Genomic DNA, 18,965 nt, shown 5'->3' on the forward strand with positions numbered 1-18,965 from the left:
GCAGTGCCTCCCTGACAGACCGGCTCACTGCCGTTAAAGTCTCTAGTACGGTGTTGCAAAGTGCGCGAACAGCTTTCCCGTCCCTCAGTTCCAGCTTTTCCAGTTTTACTGACAGCTGCTCAAACATTTTTAATAGTTGAGCCGTGAACGGCTTTGTCCCCATGGGGGTGGTAGGCGAGGCTGTGCCTGACGACTCCGGAGATAACAACGTCAGGGGCTCCCGCCATGGCCTCGGCGGGGCTGTGCTGCCCTCCCCCGGTACGGGCGGCGACGAGGGCCCTGGGCACGGCGCACTGCCGGCTCCCTCAGGAGCGGACGGAGGCAAGGGCTGCGGGGGGGGCGGTGGCGGAGGGACCGACGGTTGAGCTCGCACCACCTTAACCTCCTTCTTGTCCTTGTCTCCACCCTCGATGGTCTTATGCCACATTGTTTCTCCGAAATCTCGCCATTCCGATACGGAAAATAACAAGTGTGTATCCGAAAAAGGTTCCCATTGCTGCCCCAGTTTAATCAACCTCTGTAACTGCTTCACCGGTGCGTCAATTCCTCTCTTGGAGAGTATACCGGCTAGCAAGGTGGCCGCGGCATCTGCTTCCATGCCGCTGTCTGGGAGACGGGGCGCGACCCCGGACCGTGTCTGGCGGCAGCCTTGTTCTGCCAGCACTTCCCCCAGCCCCTTCTATCCCCCACTCCCAGTCCTCTCGCTGCTTACCGCAGTCACGGACCATCAGCCGAGGTCAAGCCTCTTGGTAGACGCGGCAAACCATCCTCTGCTACCAGATGTTGGAGTGAGGGAGGGGACCCCGGAGTAACGATGAGTCTCAATATGAGTATGGTCGTTCTCCCTTTATTAGAGCTTACACAAAGTATATATATCATCAAGCAATACGCATGCGTTAGCAATAGTTACATGATTGGTTACAGTCTCTGTCCATACGTATAAAGCGGATACATGATTGGTGCAAAGTTGCTGACTATGCTCCATCGACATTTATGGAACCTAGTTCCGTCCAGACTTGTTTACCAGTTTTGTGAATACCTTCTTTTGTAGTGCTCAAGGCCGCTATACGGCCACGTTCAGCAGGCCTCAGCAGGTTCGCTTGCCTTGGCCTACATAAGGCCGCTTTCAGCAGGCTTGCTGGCCTTGGCCTAGATGCCTTCCTCTACCCCGAAGACGGGATTGCTCATCCCAAGCAGAGCATGCCCGCTCTCAATTAACCATTCCTCCACATGCTACCACTGTGCAAGTTTCCTTAAGAGCTTTATATTGGCATCTATTTTCTATGACTCTTGAAAGTTTTTCCCATGCAAGATCCATGCAAGCTTGAAGATGGTCATAAAGCAGTAAGAACAGTATATACTCCCCCAAAACAAACAACCCCCCCCCCCCAAATCACAGCTGTGGGTTTTGTCTGTTAATGCAAATAGTTTGTCTGTCTTAGCCTTTAAACTAAGGGTGGGGGGGGGAACAAAATATTTGCTTATAGGGTAACTGTCTGTGGACAATCCATCATTCTTGAGTATTTTTAGTTCTTTTGTTTAGAACTTGCTTTATAAGTGCTCAGTGAGCTTATTCCAGCAGGCTGAAATTCAATACAGTTATGTGAAAAGGGTAGAAGGAACTTGATTTGATTTCAGTCTAGAGGTGTCTATACTTGAATTCCACAAAGCATGGGGAAACCTGAATTGAGAGGAGGAAGGGAAAGGTTTATTAAGTTCAAGGTTTATTGTTGCCTAAGTTTATAAATAGTAAAACTCCATCTACGAAGACAGAGTAAAAAGCATTAGCTTAACCAAACATTTTAAAATCTGGACCCCTGAATGAAGTTATATATTTGTTTGTTAATGTAGAAGTCAAGGGATTGGAGACTAATGAAATATTAGCCAGGGGTGAGAGCAGCAGGATTAAGAATCTGTGCCCTAATTGTAGGATGAGACTGTGAGCTGCTGCTTATTGAGAGTCAAGCTGAGCTACTGAATGTTAGTCAGTCTTTTCACTTCATCTTTCCTTTTAAAAAAGGCCAGTAGTATTGAACTGATGCTAAGGAGTTTAGTTCAGTTCTATGTCTGAAAAGCTCTCCCTTTCTTCCTAAAGTGGAACTGCTAGTCACACATACAGTGATACTGACAGTGGTTTGCCTCTTTTAGATTCAAATCAGTGTTCTAGGAAGGTCGGAATGTTTTTTTTCTGATGCACAAGAAATCCTGCTTGGCCTAGCTTGCTATTACTTCAGGGCATAAAATTGGTGATACCAGAGATTTCGCTGTATGAACGCAAATGTGGATACTTAAGATTTATGACCATCTGGCTGGGTATTGTTTAAGTTTTGGGAGACTAGCCCATAAGAACACAATACAGCACATTCAAATACTGATACTTATAAATGCTACAAAACATGGCATTTTTATTAACTTTCTCTAAAAGCCAACTAAAATTTTTCTAGTTGAAAATGAGATGAGATGGTCAGTAGGTAGAAAGACAACTTGAGAAAAGACCTAAAGCAATGATTGGAGTGTTGTTCTTGGTACTGACTAAAGAAGGTGTCAGAAAGCAAAACTGGAGAAACATATGTGGTAAAAGAATTGGAAAAATAACTAGAAGAATGGAAAGAGCTACCAAAAAATAATTTATCCAAAGTTAAGTCAGAAGCTATGTTACTGGATGAAAAAGGTGACTGGAGTGTATTGCACAGTTATGGAGTTATGCAAACTCACAGTTGGAGGTAAAGAAAAAGAGATGCCACAATGCCTTAGGAAGCCCCTAAGCATGGACAGGAGTGTTGCTTACATGGGTTAGTATTTTCTGCAGCTGTCACCTAAGTCTAATCCTGTTTAGGTCTGATAACTAAAACTCTCAGTCAGCTTAATGGCCATGGTGACTGGCCATTTAGCCAGAAACCGTAGGCTGAGAATAGAGTGCCAAAGACAATAAAAGACAATGCCTTAACTTTACCATGTATCAAACTGAGGTGTGAAAAGATTCAGTCACTATTGAGTACAGTCAGATTTCTTTTGGAGACTCTGTACAGCTTGAACTTGACAGGTGGCTTATGCAAAACTGAAACATGAAAAATTTGGAAAAAAAAATGCAGACTTGAAAGAGACCATCCCTTTGAAGCACTAGCTTTAACCAGGTCAGCTCACAGTTTTTTCCTTAGATGTTATATAATGCCTGATGTGACTTTAATAAATGCTAGCATGATTGAATACTGGAAATGAGGGAGAGGAGGAGTAGCTTGAAATTAAGGAAAGCAAACACTCTGAAGTGATGATGAGACAGTATCTTCCCATAAGGGGTTTCATCAAACTTCCTTTTTCTTCTGAGGCACATTGTGGAAGAGCCACAGAAGGCTTCCTTTCTATCCTGAGTGGTCCAAGCTAATATTAACTATCTTGAAATACCCCTTCTAAAATAGCCTTGGGGCTAGAAAATGCAGCTGATCTTCAGAACAGAAGCTTGGTTTCTTGTCTTTCAGCTATTTCCCACTAAGACTGTCCATTTTGTCTGACAGTAACACTGGGTTTCTTCTGTGACTGTTAAGAGGCTCTCGAGTGCTGTTGATAAGTATGATCTAGCCTAACCCCGTTTTTGTTGTCTTGTCCTGTGACTCAGTTGTGTATTCCTTCCGTAAATTCTTTTAACACCAGTCAAGGCCGCTCCCTTAAAACTGACCAGTATTATTGGTCTGAGGCAGATTCTGGCAGTTGTGTCCTTCCTGTTAACTTAGTAAAAGTGATTAATCCAATCTGAAGGTAAACTCCTTGATGGCTCTGCTCTCAGTATTTCCTTTGATTCACTGTGAACTAAGCTTCAAATTAACTGAGCACTCTTTTGCTACTGTACACATTTTTCCCCTCTAAGCATAATTAGTGTCCAGCTAGAAAGGATTTATAGAATAACCAAACCAGCCAAGTTTAGAAGGCGGCTATGCCTTTCCCTGTAGTATAATAAAACATTTCTTATTCTGTTTGTCCTCTCCACAATGACACTTTATAGTATCCATTTGCTTTGTAGCATTGTTCTGCAAGCACATCATTAAAATAAGGGATTTAATCTTGTGGAAGTCTCAGCTTTGTACTGCAGTCACTGTATTATTCTGCTGGCAAACAATAAGACTGGAAAGGAGGTTATTGGAACTGCAGGAGCCTGCAAAAGTCCGAATATACCACAGTGTTCTGAAAGATTGTGTTTGCTGACTTACTACAAGTTAATATGTAAGCTGTATGTATACCTGGGGTTCAGTTATTTCAAGGGAGCTATAGCAGACAATGTCTAACAAACTAGCATCCATAACATTAAACATTTCACAAACATGAGTTGGATTTTGTAGGATATTTCAGAATTCAAACACACACACACATGTGTTTGAAAGTTTTTAACTTTCTACAAACATATCAGATGATCAAAATTCTTGATAACAGGGTGCTGTTAAACTTCTTGACTTCATAACTGCTTGGTCTGTATGTGCTGAAGCTATGATCAAGAATAACTGGGTAAAGCAAGAGTTTATACGATTACTTTATAAAAGAGAAATTTATTTAACAGTAGCATCTCAGTAAATTAGACTGATAGAAGCAAGTAATTCCAGCACTAATGGAGCCAAGTACCTGCTGAGTTCATGACTTGACTTGAGTTTCTTCTACTTCAGGTAGTGTATCCCAAACTGGTTTCTGAATGTGCTCAGGTATTGTCTCTATCTTAGTCTAAAAGTAAAGCAAGAAAGAAAAATATCTATTACACCAACCATTTAACATCTAACTACGTGGTTTTATTTTTTCTGTTTTGAGATATTTCTAATTAAAAATGCCACCTAGTGGCACTTTCAAGCAATACAGCCTCTTTATCCTCTTTAATACTTGGAAAATGGTCCTTATGGACTACACACATTTTCTCTACTGACTTTCCAAAGACTTCAGTAATTGTTAGTACTTCCATCAAGACTTGATCTATTAACAACAGTTAATAATGCAAGATGGAAACGTACCTTTTTTACTTCCATGGCAACCCCTTCAGGTAAGTTTCGTTGAACATACTCCAAATACACAGCAGCGGTACTGCCTGTTAAATGTTTTAACTAAAACAGAAATAATGTTTTTTTAATGAACTACTATTTTTAACACTTCAAACAGAATAGAAAAAAAAAAGAGACTTTGCTCTAGCTTCTCTAATTCTTGCTATGGGATCAAAGATCTTACAGGAGGGCAGCTTCCGTAACATTACCGAGGCAGTCAAGCTGTATGCAACTCTTACACAAATATAAAGTAGCTATTTCATACCACAGAATTGTACATTCTGTCTGTGATCACATGCATCGACTACGATGGAAGTGGTGGATCATAAAAGGCTGCAGATACCAGATCAAATTAATTACAGGTTATGCAAGAATTAGCAGCTGTTGTATACTCTCAAAATAAGAGCTTATTATAGGTCCTGCAACTCCAGTTCACTTGTGTTCTTGATTTTCTAGTTTGTCCTGGATGGCAAAAGTTATGTAGGTCAGAATTAATAAACTTATGGTCTGTGAGCAGCTATTTGTACTGCAATAATGTCTGGGGACCCAAGGCAAAGTCCCATTTTGCTAAGCACTGTGCAAATGTATTGTAGGAGACCCAGAGGCCCCAAAATGCTTGCAGTAAACCTTTCTTTTAAGAAAGTCAGCCACAGCTGTGTTCTAAACCATACATGCGTTTTTGTCACCAGCCCCAGAGCCAGTGGTTTGTATATGGTTCCTTCCCTGTATTTCCTCCATGCAATTTTTAATTTGCCACAAGATGTTGCATATGGCTGAAGTATGTTCAAAAATGTCAGACAAAACTCATGGAAGACAGAACCCTCAGTGACTGGTAAAGACAATGATTTAGCTGCATCTTCTTCCTGGGAAAGCTCCTATCCCACTGGATACCAAAAGCATAAAACATACAAAGATAACTCTAAAATCTACCCTATTTCTTAATCATTCCCTATCCAGCTTACAAGATGGTGGTCAGAATCAGCCTTTTGGTCCAAAAAAATTTTTCTATATAGGCTGTACAGTCAGAATAACTTGTGTTATATTTCATGTACCTAGGTCAACTGTTTTCTACTATTCCCACCATTCTTATCCCTAACCCGATTAAGTGATAACAGAAAGTTTGTGTTCACTCCTGAATTATTCAACATATATTAATGTCTTTGAATTATGCATCTACAACATGCTTTTTTCCCCCCCACACCTTACCTCTAAACAGATGTAATGTGTTCTCATTTCATACTGAACTCTGTGCTTCTTGTAAATGTGTACAGATTTTAAAAGTGTGAACCGTTCTATCTTTTTTGGAGGTCTATGTCTGAAAAAGGACAAAAAGAAAACTTCATAATATTTTATAGAAAGGATACAAATATAAGTTATCTGAAAGATTATGCTAACATGCCTGTTCTTATTTGACATTTAGGAGACACACAAGACAGTATTAAGCATTGGTACAGCTCAGTATTAACCCACATGTGCATGGTTAATACTCTGGTATTAACTAGCATTAGTTCAGAGAAACCAGAGTACTGACAGCTCTAATTAGAGGACTGTCAATATCCTTAAGCATAGTTAAAAGGCACTTTTATTGTGACAGTACTGAGTGTATAACTGCTGCTGCTTTCTGATCACTGCACTGTCATCTAATAAGCGTTAGATTTATAATCTGAGAAGAAATGCTGTCAGATTGCACCTGCTTTTTCTAGAGGAAAAAAGAAAAGATATAGTTGTAGGCACAGAACTAGAATTACAGCAGATGATATAAGAAGCAGCTGCTACCACATTGTTCCAGAGATCAACTACTTACACTTTTTCAATAGAGATGCCAAGTTCTTTGGCTGCAAGCACTGCAAAATACTCATAGCTGTCCAACACAGTTTTATCATGGCCTTTAACTAAAAGCGATAATCTCTTGTACAGTGTTTCTGGCTCATCTGAAATAGATACCTGTGTTTTGTAAGAAAAGACAAAAGTTACCACTCTGTGTTTTCCTTAACTAATGCATGCACTGCACTACACATTTTCTTAGCCTGTGTGCCCCATTTGTAAAAGAGGAAGAAAAAAAACCAAAAACCCACACCACACACCCTGTTTAGCTGCTCATTTTAAATTACTTTCAGTAGGCTGACAATATTACATTGATTGACAGTTAGTTTGATCAGAAAAAGCAAAGGTGTGAACTGGTCCCTAACTTTTGGACATTCAGGTAACGTTTCTTGATCAGGAAAGGCAAGAAGACTCCAGATAAATGTAAGAGCAAAGACAAGAAAAGCAATTTCCTAAGCCAGTTGTAAGGCTACCTAAACACAGAAAGTTTCCCTAGGCATATTATCCTTTCTGTTTGTCCAGGTGGAACTTTATGACTTTTAGTTAGAGCTTTGATTTCTGATGGCCTGCGGTCAGTGTTCATCTAGAAAGCCCTGATATGTGTAGGAAGCACTGAATTTCACACAGGTTTACTCCCAGACACTACAGTGCAATAAATTCAGTAGGTACCACACACATCAGAAAGGCTGGGTACGGACTGCAGGTCTAATACTGTCTGTAGGATTCGGCTTGCTCATATGTATTGTACAACAGATTTAACAGGTGTTTCTGAAGTCCAGGTCAAAATCAAAGCACTCGGTTTCTAATGGCAAGATGTCCACCACATACCTTCATGAGCTTTCCACCTCACAAGCCCTGGGCTCCCAGCTTCCAAGCCAGAGGCAAAGGCCCTGGGTTGGCAAGGTTACTGCAAGCACTCAGTGTGGCCAAAAAGCTTATATTTCATAGAGTTACAGCTACATAGGAAAGTAACTGTCTAAGAGGCAGAGTCCAAAGCAAAAGCAGTAGTGCATTCCCAGATCTGCTTCTTTGTAGCAAACTGTAAGCTATAGAAATCTTGCTGAAGAAAAGATCTCAGTTATCAATAATCTAAACTGCTTCTTTCTCTAATGCAAATTATGACAGAACTTTAAAAAGCTGAAATAGAGGAATTTAAGTTTTTCTGTACACCCTCTTTATTATTAAGACCATATGAAAAATACAGTCCTATGAAACACTTACTTACCAAAGGATTAGTCCTACGCTCCTGAGTATCAGCGTGGATTCCAGCCAGCCGTACTCCCATGAAGTCATTGTTTCTAGACAAGCAGGAAAGTATAAAATCAGCATTAAAGCTGGATTTTTTACGGAACATGGGGGGAGAAGTGGAAAGAAGAAGGACCTTTTATACTTACGGAAGAAAACATTGTCTTCCCATAATTCTGCTTGCATAATTGACAGGAAAAGCTGACCCCTGTATAAAATAAATTGTCAGCTAGCTTTTTTCCAAACTGGAAACTAGCCAGTTAATACAGGGTTATTAAAAGTTACTTTTATGCACATCAGAGTGGAACACATTCCTAGGCATTTGTTTGCCAGACTAAAAAGTCTGCTCTATCAGAAAACAAAGGAAAACAGGAACACAGAAGTCTACTTTAATACACAACAGGACCTGGAAAAAAAGAACATATTATGGGAACAATATAATAGTATGCACCTATTAGGCATGCACCTGAGTAGCAATCACAAAGCAATTTTATTAGCAGAATAGTGTATTTTGTGTGGCATCAGATACCACTTCTGCATATGGTAACATTTTCTCCTTAGCTCCTCTTTCAAAGTACAGTAAAGTCTATTAGCTCTGTCAATAGTCAGGACTGACAAGAACTTGCTGTTGTAAAAGCTACCGAAAAGAGTATTCTATAAATGCAAAAATGCAACCACTGTAACTTCCCATTCTTTCTTCATGAAGATGTTCTTTGTGATTTTGAGCGTTTGTTCTTTTGAAGAGAACATTTAAATAGAAATAGCTCTAAGAAGTAAATGAACTATACTGAAAGGATTACATTTTTCCTGTGTTAAAAAAGGAATCCAACTGTTAATCAAGAAGCAGCACTGCCCTCTCTCATCCTAGAAAACCTCTCACTTCTGAATGTTATGTGGCTTCCAGCCTCTCTCTGATAATTCACAACTTGGCAAAGTTACAGGCTACTAGAGGTTAAAAAAAAGAAAAAAGAAAAAAAAAGAAATCAGAACTCTGACTTGCTTAAGAGAAACTCAGGGCTGCAGCAGAACATCAAAGCAAAATTAGTTAAACCTATTTATCCCATCCCTTGTTACTCTGACTTAACAGGTGCTGCAGGCAAAGTTTTCAGAAAGACAACAACTATGCTTTTCCTTCCCCCCACACCACCTATGTAGGTGACTGTGTCAAGACATCAGAAGTCAGCCAGAATTAGCACTTTTCCAGGTAAACTTAATTTAGTTGCTTGTGGATATGCATAACTATGTCTAACTGCATGACTCCATTAGGCCTCCAGCCCTCTCCAGTATGCATTATATATTAATTATAGATCAGCAGTGAATAAAGCTGTTTTCTTAAGTAATTCTGCCTCATTCACTATTTATTCTATAAGTTCTCTATCAAATAAGGCAGGTGACTGTAGGAAGAGGAAGGACAGTTTCCTGGCTACAAAGCTGGCTGTTAGTTGAAGAGCACAGCTGACTGGGTCTCCACTTAGGCCTTTAAAATCAAGATGTTCACAGATGAGCACTGGTACTACATTCCTAAGTGCAAGACACAATAAGCAACTTTAGGAGAACTGAATATTTGCCACTATAGCTGAAGTACATTTCAAGATGTTTCAAAGTTCATGTTGAGAATCACTTGAGACTTAGTATCTAAGATTAAAGAGACATCTGATGAAGTTATCTTGATCTTTGCATCTCCATTCCCTGATTATGAAACCAAAATACCACCTCTGTTTCTTTCAATGGCAATATGAAGTTCACTAATATCATCACCCGACATTTTTTCAGAGTACGGATATGCCTATGAGCGTAAGAACTTTTCATTCAGTGCAGGGTTTAAATTCGGTGCAAGTATGTGGCACTGAACCATACAGCAGATGGCAAATGTAAGAATATTGACTCGGTAGTCATCAGGTAAGTAGAATGCTGCTGGAGTGAGAGGAAGGAAAAATTGTAACTAAAAGCTGTACCAGTGTTTTTGCTCTGTGCGTTATGCAGTCTCAGTTACTTATTCTATTACTTCTAATTGCTTGACCTTGCAATATAGATATATTATTTGCAGATAAAGATATATACGGTCATACCACATATATACAGTCATGTGCTTTTGAATACATAAATTACAGTCTTTATAACGTAAAAAGGTGAAAAAACACAATATAATGAAATGGTGGAGTCCTACAACATGTACTAAACTCTGTAGTCTTTACATTATTGGAATCATGCACATTATTCCCAGCACATACAGACTTCTTTTGCTACTAATTGCGCAGATGTGCACTGAATCAAAGGTTTCTGTAAAATAGGATTAAAGATGTTCTATGGAAATTTTGACAAAGTTGTGTGCTGAGCTCTGCAAGTTACAAAGGCAGCATTCAGAACTATTAAAATATTTTTGACTGCTTCTTTTATTCTCTGACTTAAATACTTGATGCACTCTTGACAACGGCCACCAGGGAAGGTGGCCAAGCAAACAAGCCGCAGCACAGCACAACTCGGCTCCCTGCCTGAACCAATGCCTCGCACAAAACAACGTCGCTCCTCTCCTCACGCAAAATAGCCTCCGTTTTCCCCGTTTGAGAGCTCCTCGTGCACGCAGAGACGAGGGATGCTTGGAAGGTGAGCAGCCCCCAGCACAGCACGTACACAGAGAAAGGGAGGTAAAGCGAAACTCGACAGGGAGCCCCCAAACATCGATTTTCTCTCAAGTTGAGAAAACGCAACTGCTCCTCAGAACTCAACGGCAGCAGAAAACATCAGCGTCTCAAGCCCCCAAAGTTTCCCTTTTCGGTTTTTCAGGCTATCGGAGAAAACGCCAAGACTAGAAACAGGCTCGGCCCGAGCCCGCAGCCCCGGCTCTCCTGCCCCTCGCCCTCCCACGCAGCCGGAGCAGCCGCGCGGGACCGGAGCTGCCCAGAGGTGCCGTTGGCAACCACCGCCCGCGGGACGGCGGGCAAAGACGCGGCCGCCTGCCACAGGCCGGCGCGCCCGCCGCTCACGGGCCTCCCGCAGCCCCGGGGGCACCGAGCGGACCGCTCCGGCCGCGGGCGCCGTCCCCCAAGCCCTCCCGCCGCACCCCTCACCTGCCAGAGCCGCAGCCACATGCACCCCGCCGCCATCTTGCCCCCCCCCCGCCAGCCGTGGAGCGCGGCGCGGAAGGAGAGCGCGGCCGCGGCTGCCAACTTCCGGCTCCCCGAGACCCCTCGCGACCGAAGAGCGCCCCCGCCGAGCGGCGCAGCGCGCAAGCGCGAGCTCGAGGGGGCGGGTGCTTGCGGCGGGGGGCGGAGCCGAGGGGCGCCGGCTGCAGGGGGCGGGGCCGCGATTGTCGCTCCCGAAGGGGGCAGTACATTGGGGTTGGTGACGTTTCTCCCCCTTTTCTGCAAACAACACTTTTTTTCCCCCGAAACACACGGAGGGGAATACAGGAGAGATTTTTTGCCTGGAACGATTCAGGAATCGTCCTAAAAACAGGCATATAGTTTTAAATACTACAGCTGAAGTTCGTTTTCAAACTTCTCTCCCTCCTGACGTGCTCAGAAGCTGGTACAAGCTGGTAGCAAACCCTGGCCAACTATGTGTCACCAAAGTATAAAATTCACTGGAAACGTCACATAAACCCCGTTGTTTCTCCACATACAAGTAGCAGCTAATTCTCCTTATGCAGGTTCTGACTGGTACCAAGTATTTCAGGGGTGGGGTGAAATTAAGCCATCCTAATGCACAGCCAGGTAAGTAGCGACCTGAAATTAAGCTACGTGCAAGCTCAACGCTAACAGCAGGAACCTGAAACCAGCATAGATCACAAGCTATATCAAACGTATAGTTTTTATTTCATTACTTTCTCTGCCACCTAAAATTACAGTCTGCTTTTTACACTAAAGCACCTAAAATATTTACAACCATCTTCTAATAAAATAACAGTTAAATACTGAAAATAAGATTTTTCTCATAAAATATATTTTTTATGTACAGGTTTTATCAAAGAGAACTAAGTTCAATAGTGAACAGTTTTGCATCACCAACCATCAGCAAGAAAACAACTTTCTGAAATAAAACTATGTCCAATTATGTACAAATAGGTAGAACAGCATCTGTTTAACATCAGCCAATGCAACACTTAACAATATGAAGTCAATGTTTGAGGCCTAAATTATAATCGTGTACTATTTAAGAAATGTGCATTTTTTTCTTTATGAATAAGTTTCTTTGGTTATTTTTTTTTCTATTATCATCTTGGCTGTACAATAAAACAGCACCTGATTAATGTTACAGATCCAGGCAGATATTATATATATATATATAGTTTAGCACATACAAATACCTGTCCAATTGTTGCTAGAAAAATACAGAGCTGCTCTTCAGAATCAAGCCCGCAAGTTTCTACTATATTTCACTCTGTTCTCCACACAGAACTCTCACTGTTTCCAATTAATACTTTGCTTAAATATTCAGTTTTCTTCCTACCATTAATAGGGCAGTTTTTCCAGTGCAGAAGCCCTTCTCAGAAAGGTCCTTAGAGTTCAAAACGGTATGAGTTTGGAAGAGTAGACCCTTCTGGATTGTTTCTACCACAGGCCCCTAAAAGCCAACACAAAATACTGTGCACAAAAGCCCCCACTTGGCAAACCACAAAAATATGCAAAACTTGTGCAGTCCACAGAATTTACCACCTCAGTGGATCTAGTTGGCTGCATTCAGCTGACCACCAAGTCCATTGAACCTGGGTAGCAGGGCCCCTGTAAAGCAAAGCTTCACAGCATGGGCAGGAACTGGTTGGGTGCTCACTGGCAGATCAGGAAAGAAGGTGGTTGCTCTCTGGCATCCTGAAAACTCACAGGTACAGTAACTGAGAACATCATCCCTTCTGTAGCAGAGGGAAGGCAATTCCACCCACTGGTCAAAACCAACCAACCAAAAAACCCCCCCCCAAAACAAACAACTCCCCCTCTCAACCCAGAAACAACCCCAGAATATCAAAACAAATCACATACACAGGAACCTCACTAACCTGAAATCGAGAAGTGACTTCCATTCTCTTGAAGGGCTGTTCTTAAATACCAGAACATTTGACCTGAAGCAGAAACATCAGGTCATTTGGCTTCACGAATTTGGCTCTGACAGAGACGGCACCTCTCTACCACTGGTGCTACTGGTTTTGAACTTGTGGTCCTATACTCCTAAACAAAAGTGCTGTGGTTTACCCTCATTTTGCATAGTTACACAAGAAAGACAGGCAGTAGAAAATAAGATCCACCATCTCTCAGATTCTGCTTAAGATGTCAGGAATGCAGAAGAAAACCCAACCTGTTTAAAAAAATTTGAAAATTGGAAGATCTGAAATCAGTCTTACAAAACATTTTATAAAATTAGCAATACTCTTCTACTGTGCAAGATTCACAAGAAAATCAGTGCCACTACCTGTGAAAGCTCTAAAATCTGTACTCCCTTAACTTGTAATTAAAGGTCCATGCAACCTAACTCCAATTCTTTCTGTGGTTTAAGACTGCAAGGTCCAATTCTTTTGAGACTCAATTTACACAGAGAAGCAGATCCAAACTTACATAAATGGAGTTAGACACCCAGCACGTAGATCTGAGCCTAAGGGGGAAGAAACAGTAATTAAACAGTAGCATCATTTCACCTTTGGTGTATGTTTTACTAAATAAACAAAATTTGAATTTAACATAATGGGAAAGGGAGGACTGAAAATGGCACAATAACATTGCATGCCTAGGAGTAACAGCGACATGTGCTGCTGAAAGCATATATTCCACCAATCTCTGTCCCATAGGTAGGAACATCTCCCTGTATTTGCCTGGTGAGAGAATAAGCTCCTGCATTGCTGGAGAATACATCCTCCTAAAAACTACCAAGATGGCTATTCAACAGTATGATTTATTGTCACAGCAAAATATATTTCCAGTGCAATTAGATTAACAAGGCAGTGTTCCTGATTCAGTGTTCCCATCAGATGATGGGAGCCACAGCACAATCATTGTCTTTCTTCAATCCTTGAATTAGGTCATTTTAGAATCAGTGGATCAAAACCCTGCTAAAAACGGAAGCTCTGAAGTGTATGGTGTAACCAATGCCTTTATGAACTGCCTAACACATAAGCATTAAGGTAAGACAGAACTGAAAAAGTACTGTGATATTATGGATCATGCAATCACTCCTGTAATAACTTGGCAGTTAAATCAGATTTTTTTTCTCCAACTCCCTTAAAATGACAGCACAAAGGAAAAGAATGTAATCATCTCCGTAATAGAGGTGACATTTAGTCTCTATAAGATGCTGAAAATGATCCAGAGCAGGTAAAAAAAAATAAAAATAAAAATTCCATCAGAAGTGTGTAAAGATGATTCTTGTAAGTGGGGTAAAATGAAACTTGGAAGAGTTAAAGACTAAAGATCCTACTGTGCAAGGCCAGAGGGAAATGACAGCAGAACCATGAACTTCTCTAATTAGTGGCCTTGGAAGATCTCAGCAAAATGAACCCAGATAAAAACACCTTATAAGAATATTTGTACCAATTATTTATTTTCCCCCAAAACACAAATTAATAAAAAAAGAAAAAAAAAAAGCAGATTTCTTTTCTAGACCTGGATAAAAGAATTATCAATTTTCAACAGGTAGTTTACAATCAGTGGGGAATAAACAAGCAGTCCAAGTTTCCTGACTGATGCATTCAGGTTGTGTTCAGTAGCTGTCTATCGAACAACTCTTATTTACAGCTCAGCATCATCCTGCAGTAGATCTGCATCTTCATCATCTAATAAAAGGTCAGCATCCATGACTTCATTCTCTTCCATGACATCACCTAACTCCTGAACAACGTCATCTTCAATGTCACCTACATTTTCAACCTGTTTAACCAAATTCATATGATCCAGAGGGATCACACCATGCCCAACTGGCCCAGTAGTTCTTGCAATAGTGGCTGCCATTTCTGCTGCCACAGCAGCTTTCTGAGCCTTCTGCCTTTGCTGTTCTTCTTGTTGTCTGTGAGTCTTCATATGAGCATTGCGGCTTTTGATTTTGAAAAATACCCTAAAATTTCAAAGAAAAAAAAGACAGATAAGAATGTATTGCTTTTGATGAGAAGAGCCAAAAAAGACTCAACAACATATCAGTACATTTGCTTCCTTGTCCTGAAATAGAAGTCAGTGAAGTCTGCAATGCCATGGTGAGAATTCTGGGGATAGACTATCAGATTTATGCATCCTGACAGCATCAAAATGGCCTACTCAGACTCTGCTGAAGGTATTCTGCAGCTCCTGCAATTGCTTCAATATCTATGCACATCCTAATTCTCCCTCTACTTAGCTTCACTACAATCTTATGCAACAGGGAGGAAATGAAGGAGCCCCATGTTAGAATGGACAAGCTCAAGCACAAAGAAACTGAGCAAGTTGCTCACAGTCACATACAAGTCTGCGGTGAAACGGGAGCCTGGAGTGTCAGAGTCAGGAACTCCAGCAGGTTGTGAATTCAGGAAAATTAAAGAGATGAAATCCTGCAGGGAAAGCATCCAAAATGCCATGCAAACCAACCTCTGAAGAATTTGGTAACAGAACACGACATCTTAGGGGAAACAGTGTTCTTTTGAGACAATTAGAGCAAAATAAAGTTTGTTGCAACACTATTCATTTGGAATATAAATTGGTAAATTTGATGCAGTACTGCAGACAATCATATTCACTTACTTGCCACACTCTTTACAAGGAAAAATTGTTGTTGGGTCGGTCTCACCACTTGTTGTGCTGTGGGCAGGTGAACTTTTGATGGAGCAGTATCCGCTCTGCGTACCAGATTTCTGCTTAGTGCCTGGAATGGTGCATCGTGTTTTTGTCACCTGATTCGTACCTCCATGAATGCGAGCGTGGCCATTTAGCGCTTGCCGGGAACTGAACACCTGGTGTGGGGTAGGGTGGAGGGAAGAAAAAAAAAATCAAAAAATACTGCACTGAAACAAGAACTACAGAAAGAAATATGCTGAATTCATATTAAAATAAAAAACTGTACACCTCAGATATACACAAACAATCCACTTAGTCAAATGCTGTCCCCCAGCTAAAGAAATTTACTCATAATAAAAACATAAAAAAGCGAGTTATGCTATCCCATTACCTTTTAGTTATATAACTATAACAACCACAGCTGTTACTATACAGTGCTTTTCATCTATACAACATCTCAGGAGACAATTTTATGAAGTATTAGTGTATTGCCTATATTTTATGGTGTGGGAATTCAAAGCAAGTAAGCAAAATGATTTGTCCATAGATATTCAGGAGATACCACTGGCAGGGAAAAGTATAAAATTTGATTTCCAAAAATCTCTATTCACTATGATACAAAACCCCTACTATTATTTAAAGATACCAAATGCACGTACAGCACCACAGTTTGGCATTTCACAGATAAAGGAGGACGAAGAAAGTGTGAGACTCTGAAGGGCAGGCAGATCTATAGGTCCAACAAGAGGGATAGCAGGTGGGTCAGGAGATTTCTGCATTTCTCTTTCTTCCTTTCTGTCTTCTTCAATCTCCTCATCTTCCTCTAGAACTTCCTCTTCTCCACTTGTCTGAAACAGATACTACATTTAAGAAATACAAGAAATATGGCTAAAGACAGACAGTGTATGGGAACAGCATGCTGTTTAGCAAAGTCTGCTTCCAGATTTCAGCATTTGTTGCCCATCTCAGATGAACTTCTGGTCCTGCTGAAACTACCGCCCCTTAAGGGACAAGCTACAGTTCAAGAAGCTTTGTAGCAGTGTTCAAAACACCCTCTGTTTGCATTACAGAGCTGTGGCCCAGAGTCTACAGATGCCAAGATGCAATTCTTCCCCACACACAGTTTTAGGATGGCAATGTACACTATATTCATAGTCTAACGAAATGACTTAATAAAAAAAAATGTCTCTTAAGACTGCTCAGACTGCTTGTGATACAGACTTGGCACATAAAGAATTTATCACCAGTCTAAGTAAATGTTATTTGTGCCAGAATGGCAGAGCAGTCTTTAGGCACACACATACAGGCACAGGAATAATTTGCAGAGGTTCATCTGCTTCAACAATAGTAAAAGCCCTAATTGTTGGACTAGAGTTAGAGGATTCATTTTTAAAACATTTTTATCCCATACAGTCCAGAAAAGCAAAATCTTGGTGTAGCTGAGGTCACAGAATGCCTATACACAATGTAATTTAGAATTATGGAATAAGTTAGGTTGGAAGAGACCTATGTCATCTAGTCCAACCTCCTGCTCAAAACAGGAGTAACTTCAAAAGTAAAGTGTTCCACTTTCACACATTCGTTTAAACTTACCAGGCATTCCTCTCTTTTTTTCTCTAGACGTGTTCTGTGTTTCCGTCCCAAACGCAAGATTTTCTTCCAAGTATAGTAGTATTCCACACATTGTGCAACTGTCTTAGACTTAACCTGCAGTTAAGTAATTGCAGAAAGAGTCCAACGTTAATTTTTAGTTTTCATTCAACATGGTGAAAAAATATCTTAAGATGCTGGTTTTATTTCTCAAACATTAAAATGGAGAAATAAAGACAATTTGAATATGACTAATATTCTTGTAGAACAACGTTTTAAATTTATTATTTTTTAGTCAAATTTGTGCTGATTATTTTAGCTTCAGTACCTTTCTCTGGGATTCTCCAGGCTCTAGTCAGATGATGATTGAGAATATACATTTGTAGCTTAATTGTACAGTACAACCAAGAAATCTAGGAATTAAGATTTGGTTCGCACAAACCTAAATGTTTTTCAACATGTGAACTGACAAGTAAGGTATCCAATTCTGCCCTGAGACATACACACCTTGCCTTTTCTGCTTTGTGGCAGAACATGAAAATTAAGCCCAAACATGTTCTCTCTTATTAATAGGATTGAAGCCTTTCTGAAGTGAGGTTTGATGCCTGTGACCCAAGCTCCTTTTAACAAACTGCCAGAGAACATGGAGATGTTAGAGGGGCACCATACTTGTCCCACACATGCAATGCCGTGACTTAAATGTGCTTACTGAGGCTTTTTATTTTAGCATATAATTACAAGGGGATCAGAACTTTTTTTTTTTTTTTAACTGTTTTTTGCTGGTTCTGCACTTGCATGCATGTGTGCACCAAAGGGAATATATCATTTCTAAAGACGTTCTTCTAATCACCATTGGCTCTATGCCTGCAGTAAGCTGGTCTGTCACTGGAAGGAAAATGGAAAGGGAACAACAGAACGCAGCAAATGGAAAAAAAAATCTACGAAACAGAAACAACTTTACCATCTTTTGTACAAATATAAAATCTTTGCTGTAGGTGGACAATGCCTCTTTGAACAACCTTCTTTCTTGATGTGTCCATTTGTCAGAGCCTAAAAAAAACCCACCAACAACAAAACTCAGTGAATTAATTCTTACAGTATAAACCCACCATCTTTCTGTATGTTAATTTAGTATCTGGAGCAAGAACTGGGAAATCCTAAGTACATGCTAGTGATTCCTACTATGCAAATACAAGAATGGCTGTACTGACTCAGACCTAGAGTCTATCTAACCCAATATTGTCTCTCCAGCAGTGGTCACAGACAGTAGCATAGAAACAGTAAGATCAGGGCAAGCAAATACAATGCCTCTCCCTAATTCTTCCTAACCTCTGACCACTTTCAGTTCAGGGCATTTCCTGAGCCTGCTACAATTTGTTTATTTAGTAACCACCTCTTCTAAGTGCTGGTTAGTCTTCCTTTCAACCAGTTAAACCTCTGGAATCCACAACATCCTTTGCCAAGGAGTCTCACAGGTTAGTAAACATCCTGCATAAAGAACCACCTCCTTTTCTTTGCTTCTTAGTTCCTAGTAGCTTCACTGGATGACCCCTAGCTCTTCAGCTGGAAG

General features: G+C 40.7%; 2 protein-coding genes across 6 annotated transcripts in view; both read right to left on the bottom strand.

Moving 5' to 3' along the window:
* Nucleotides 1-831: 831 nt before the first annotated feature.
* On the bottom strand, nt 832-14,506 carry MRPS10 (mitochondrial ribosomal protein S10). 2 transcript variants are annotated; one of them, XM_013949807.2, is made up of 8 exons: nt 13,075-14,506; nt 8,231-8,289; nt 8,062-8,134; nt 6,817-6,956; nt 6,219-6,327; nt 4,986-5,075; nt 4,609-4,704; nt 832-4,490 (listed from the first exon to the last, which is right to left on the bottom strand). In XM_013949807.2, the coding sequence occupies exons 1-7, from the start codon at nt 13,096-13,098 to the stop codon at nt 4,618-4,620; spliced, it is 582 nt and encodes a 193-aa protein (XP_013805261.2). In that variant the 5' UTR covers nt 13,099-14,506; the 3' UTR covers nt 832-4,490; nt 4,609-4,617. The 2 variants fall into 2 exon arrangements, with proteins under 2 accessions (XP_013805261.2, XP_067149222.1); XM_067293121.1 differs by lacking the exon at nt 13,075-14,506 and adding an exon at nt 11,150-11,191.
* An 81-nt stretch (nt 14,507-14,587) lies between these two features.
* TRERF1 (transcriptional regulating factor 1) overlaps nt 14,588-18,965 on the bottom strand; it is a 103,627-nt gene continuing 99,249 nt past the window's right edge. For all 4 annotated transcript variants that reach the window (XM_067293120.1, XM_067293118.1, XM_067293119.1 and 1 more), the window contains exons 14-18: nt 18,357-18,445; nt 17,399-17,512; nt 16,465-16,653; nt 15,773-15,981; nt 14,588-15,116 (exon numbers count right to left, since the gene is read on the bottom strand). In XM_067293120.1, the coding sequence (XP_067149221.1) occupies nt 14,795-15,116; nt 15,773-15,981; nt 16,465-16,653; nt 17,399-17,512; nt 18,357-18,445 (923 nt within the window). In that variant the 3' untranslated portion in view covers nt 14,588-14,794. The remainder of the gene's footprint in view (nt 15,117-15,772; nt 15,982-16,464; nt 16,654-17,398; nt 17,513-18,356; nt 18,446-18,965) is intronic.

Source organism: Apteryx mantelli, chromosome 3 (genome assembly GCF_036417845.1).
Source record: "Apteryx mantelli isolate bAptMan1 chromosome 3, bAptMan1.hap1, whole genome shotgun sequence".
In the NCBI taxonomy this organism is placed as follows: Eukaryota; Metazoa; Chordata; class Aves; order Apterygiformes; family Apterygidae; genus Apteryx; species Apteryx mantelli.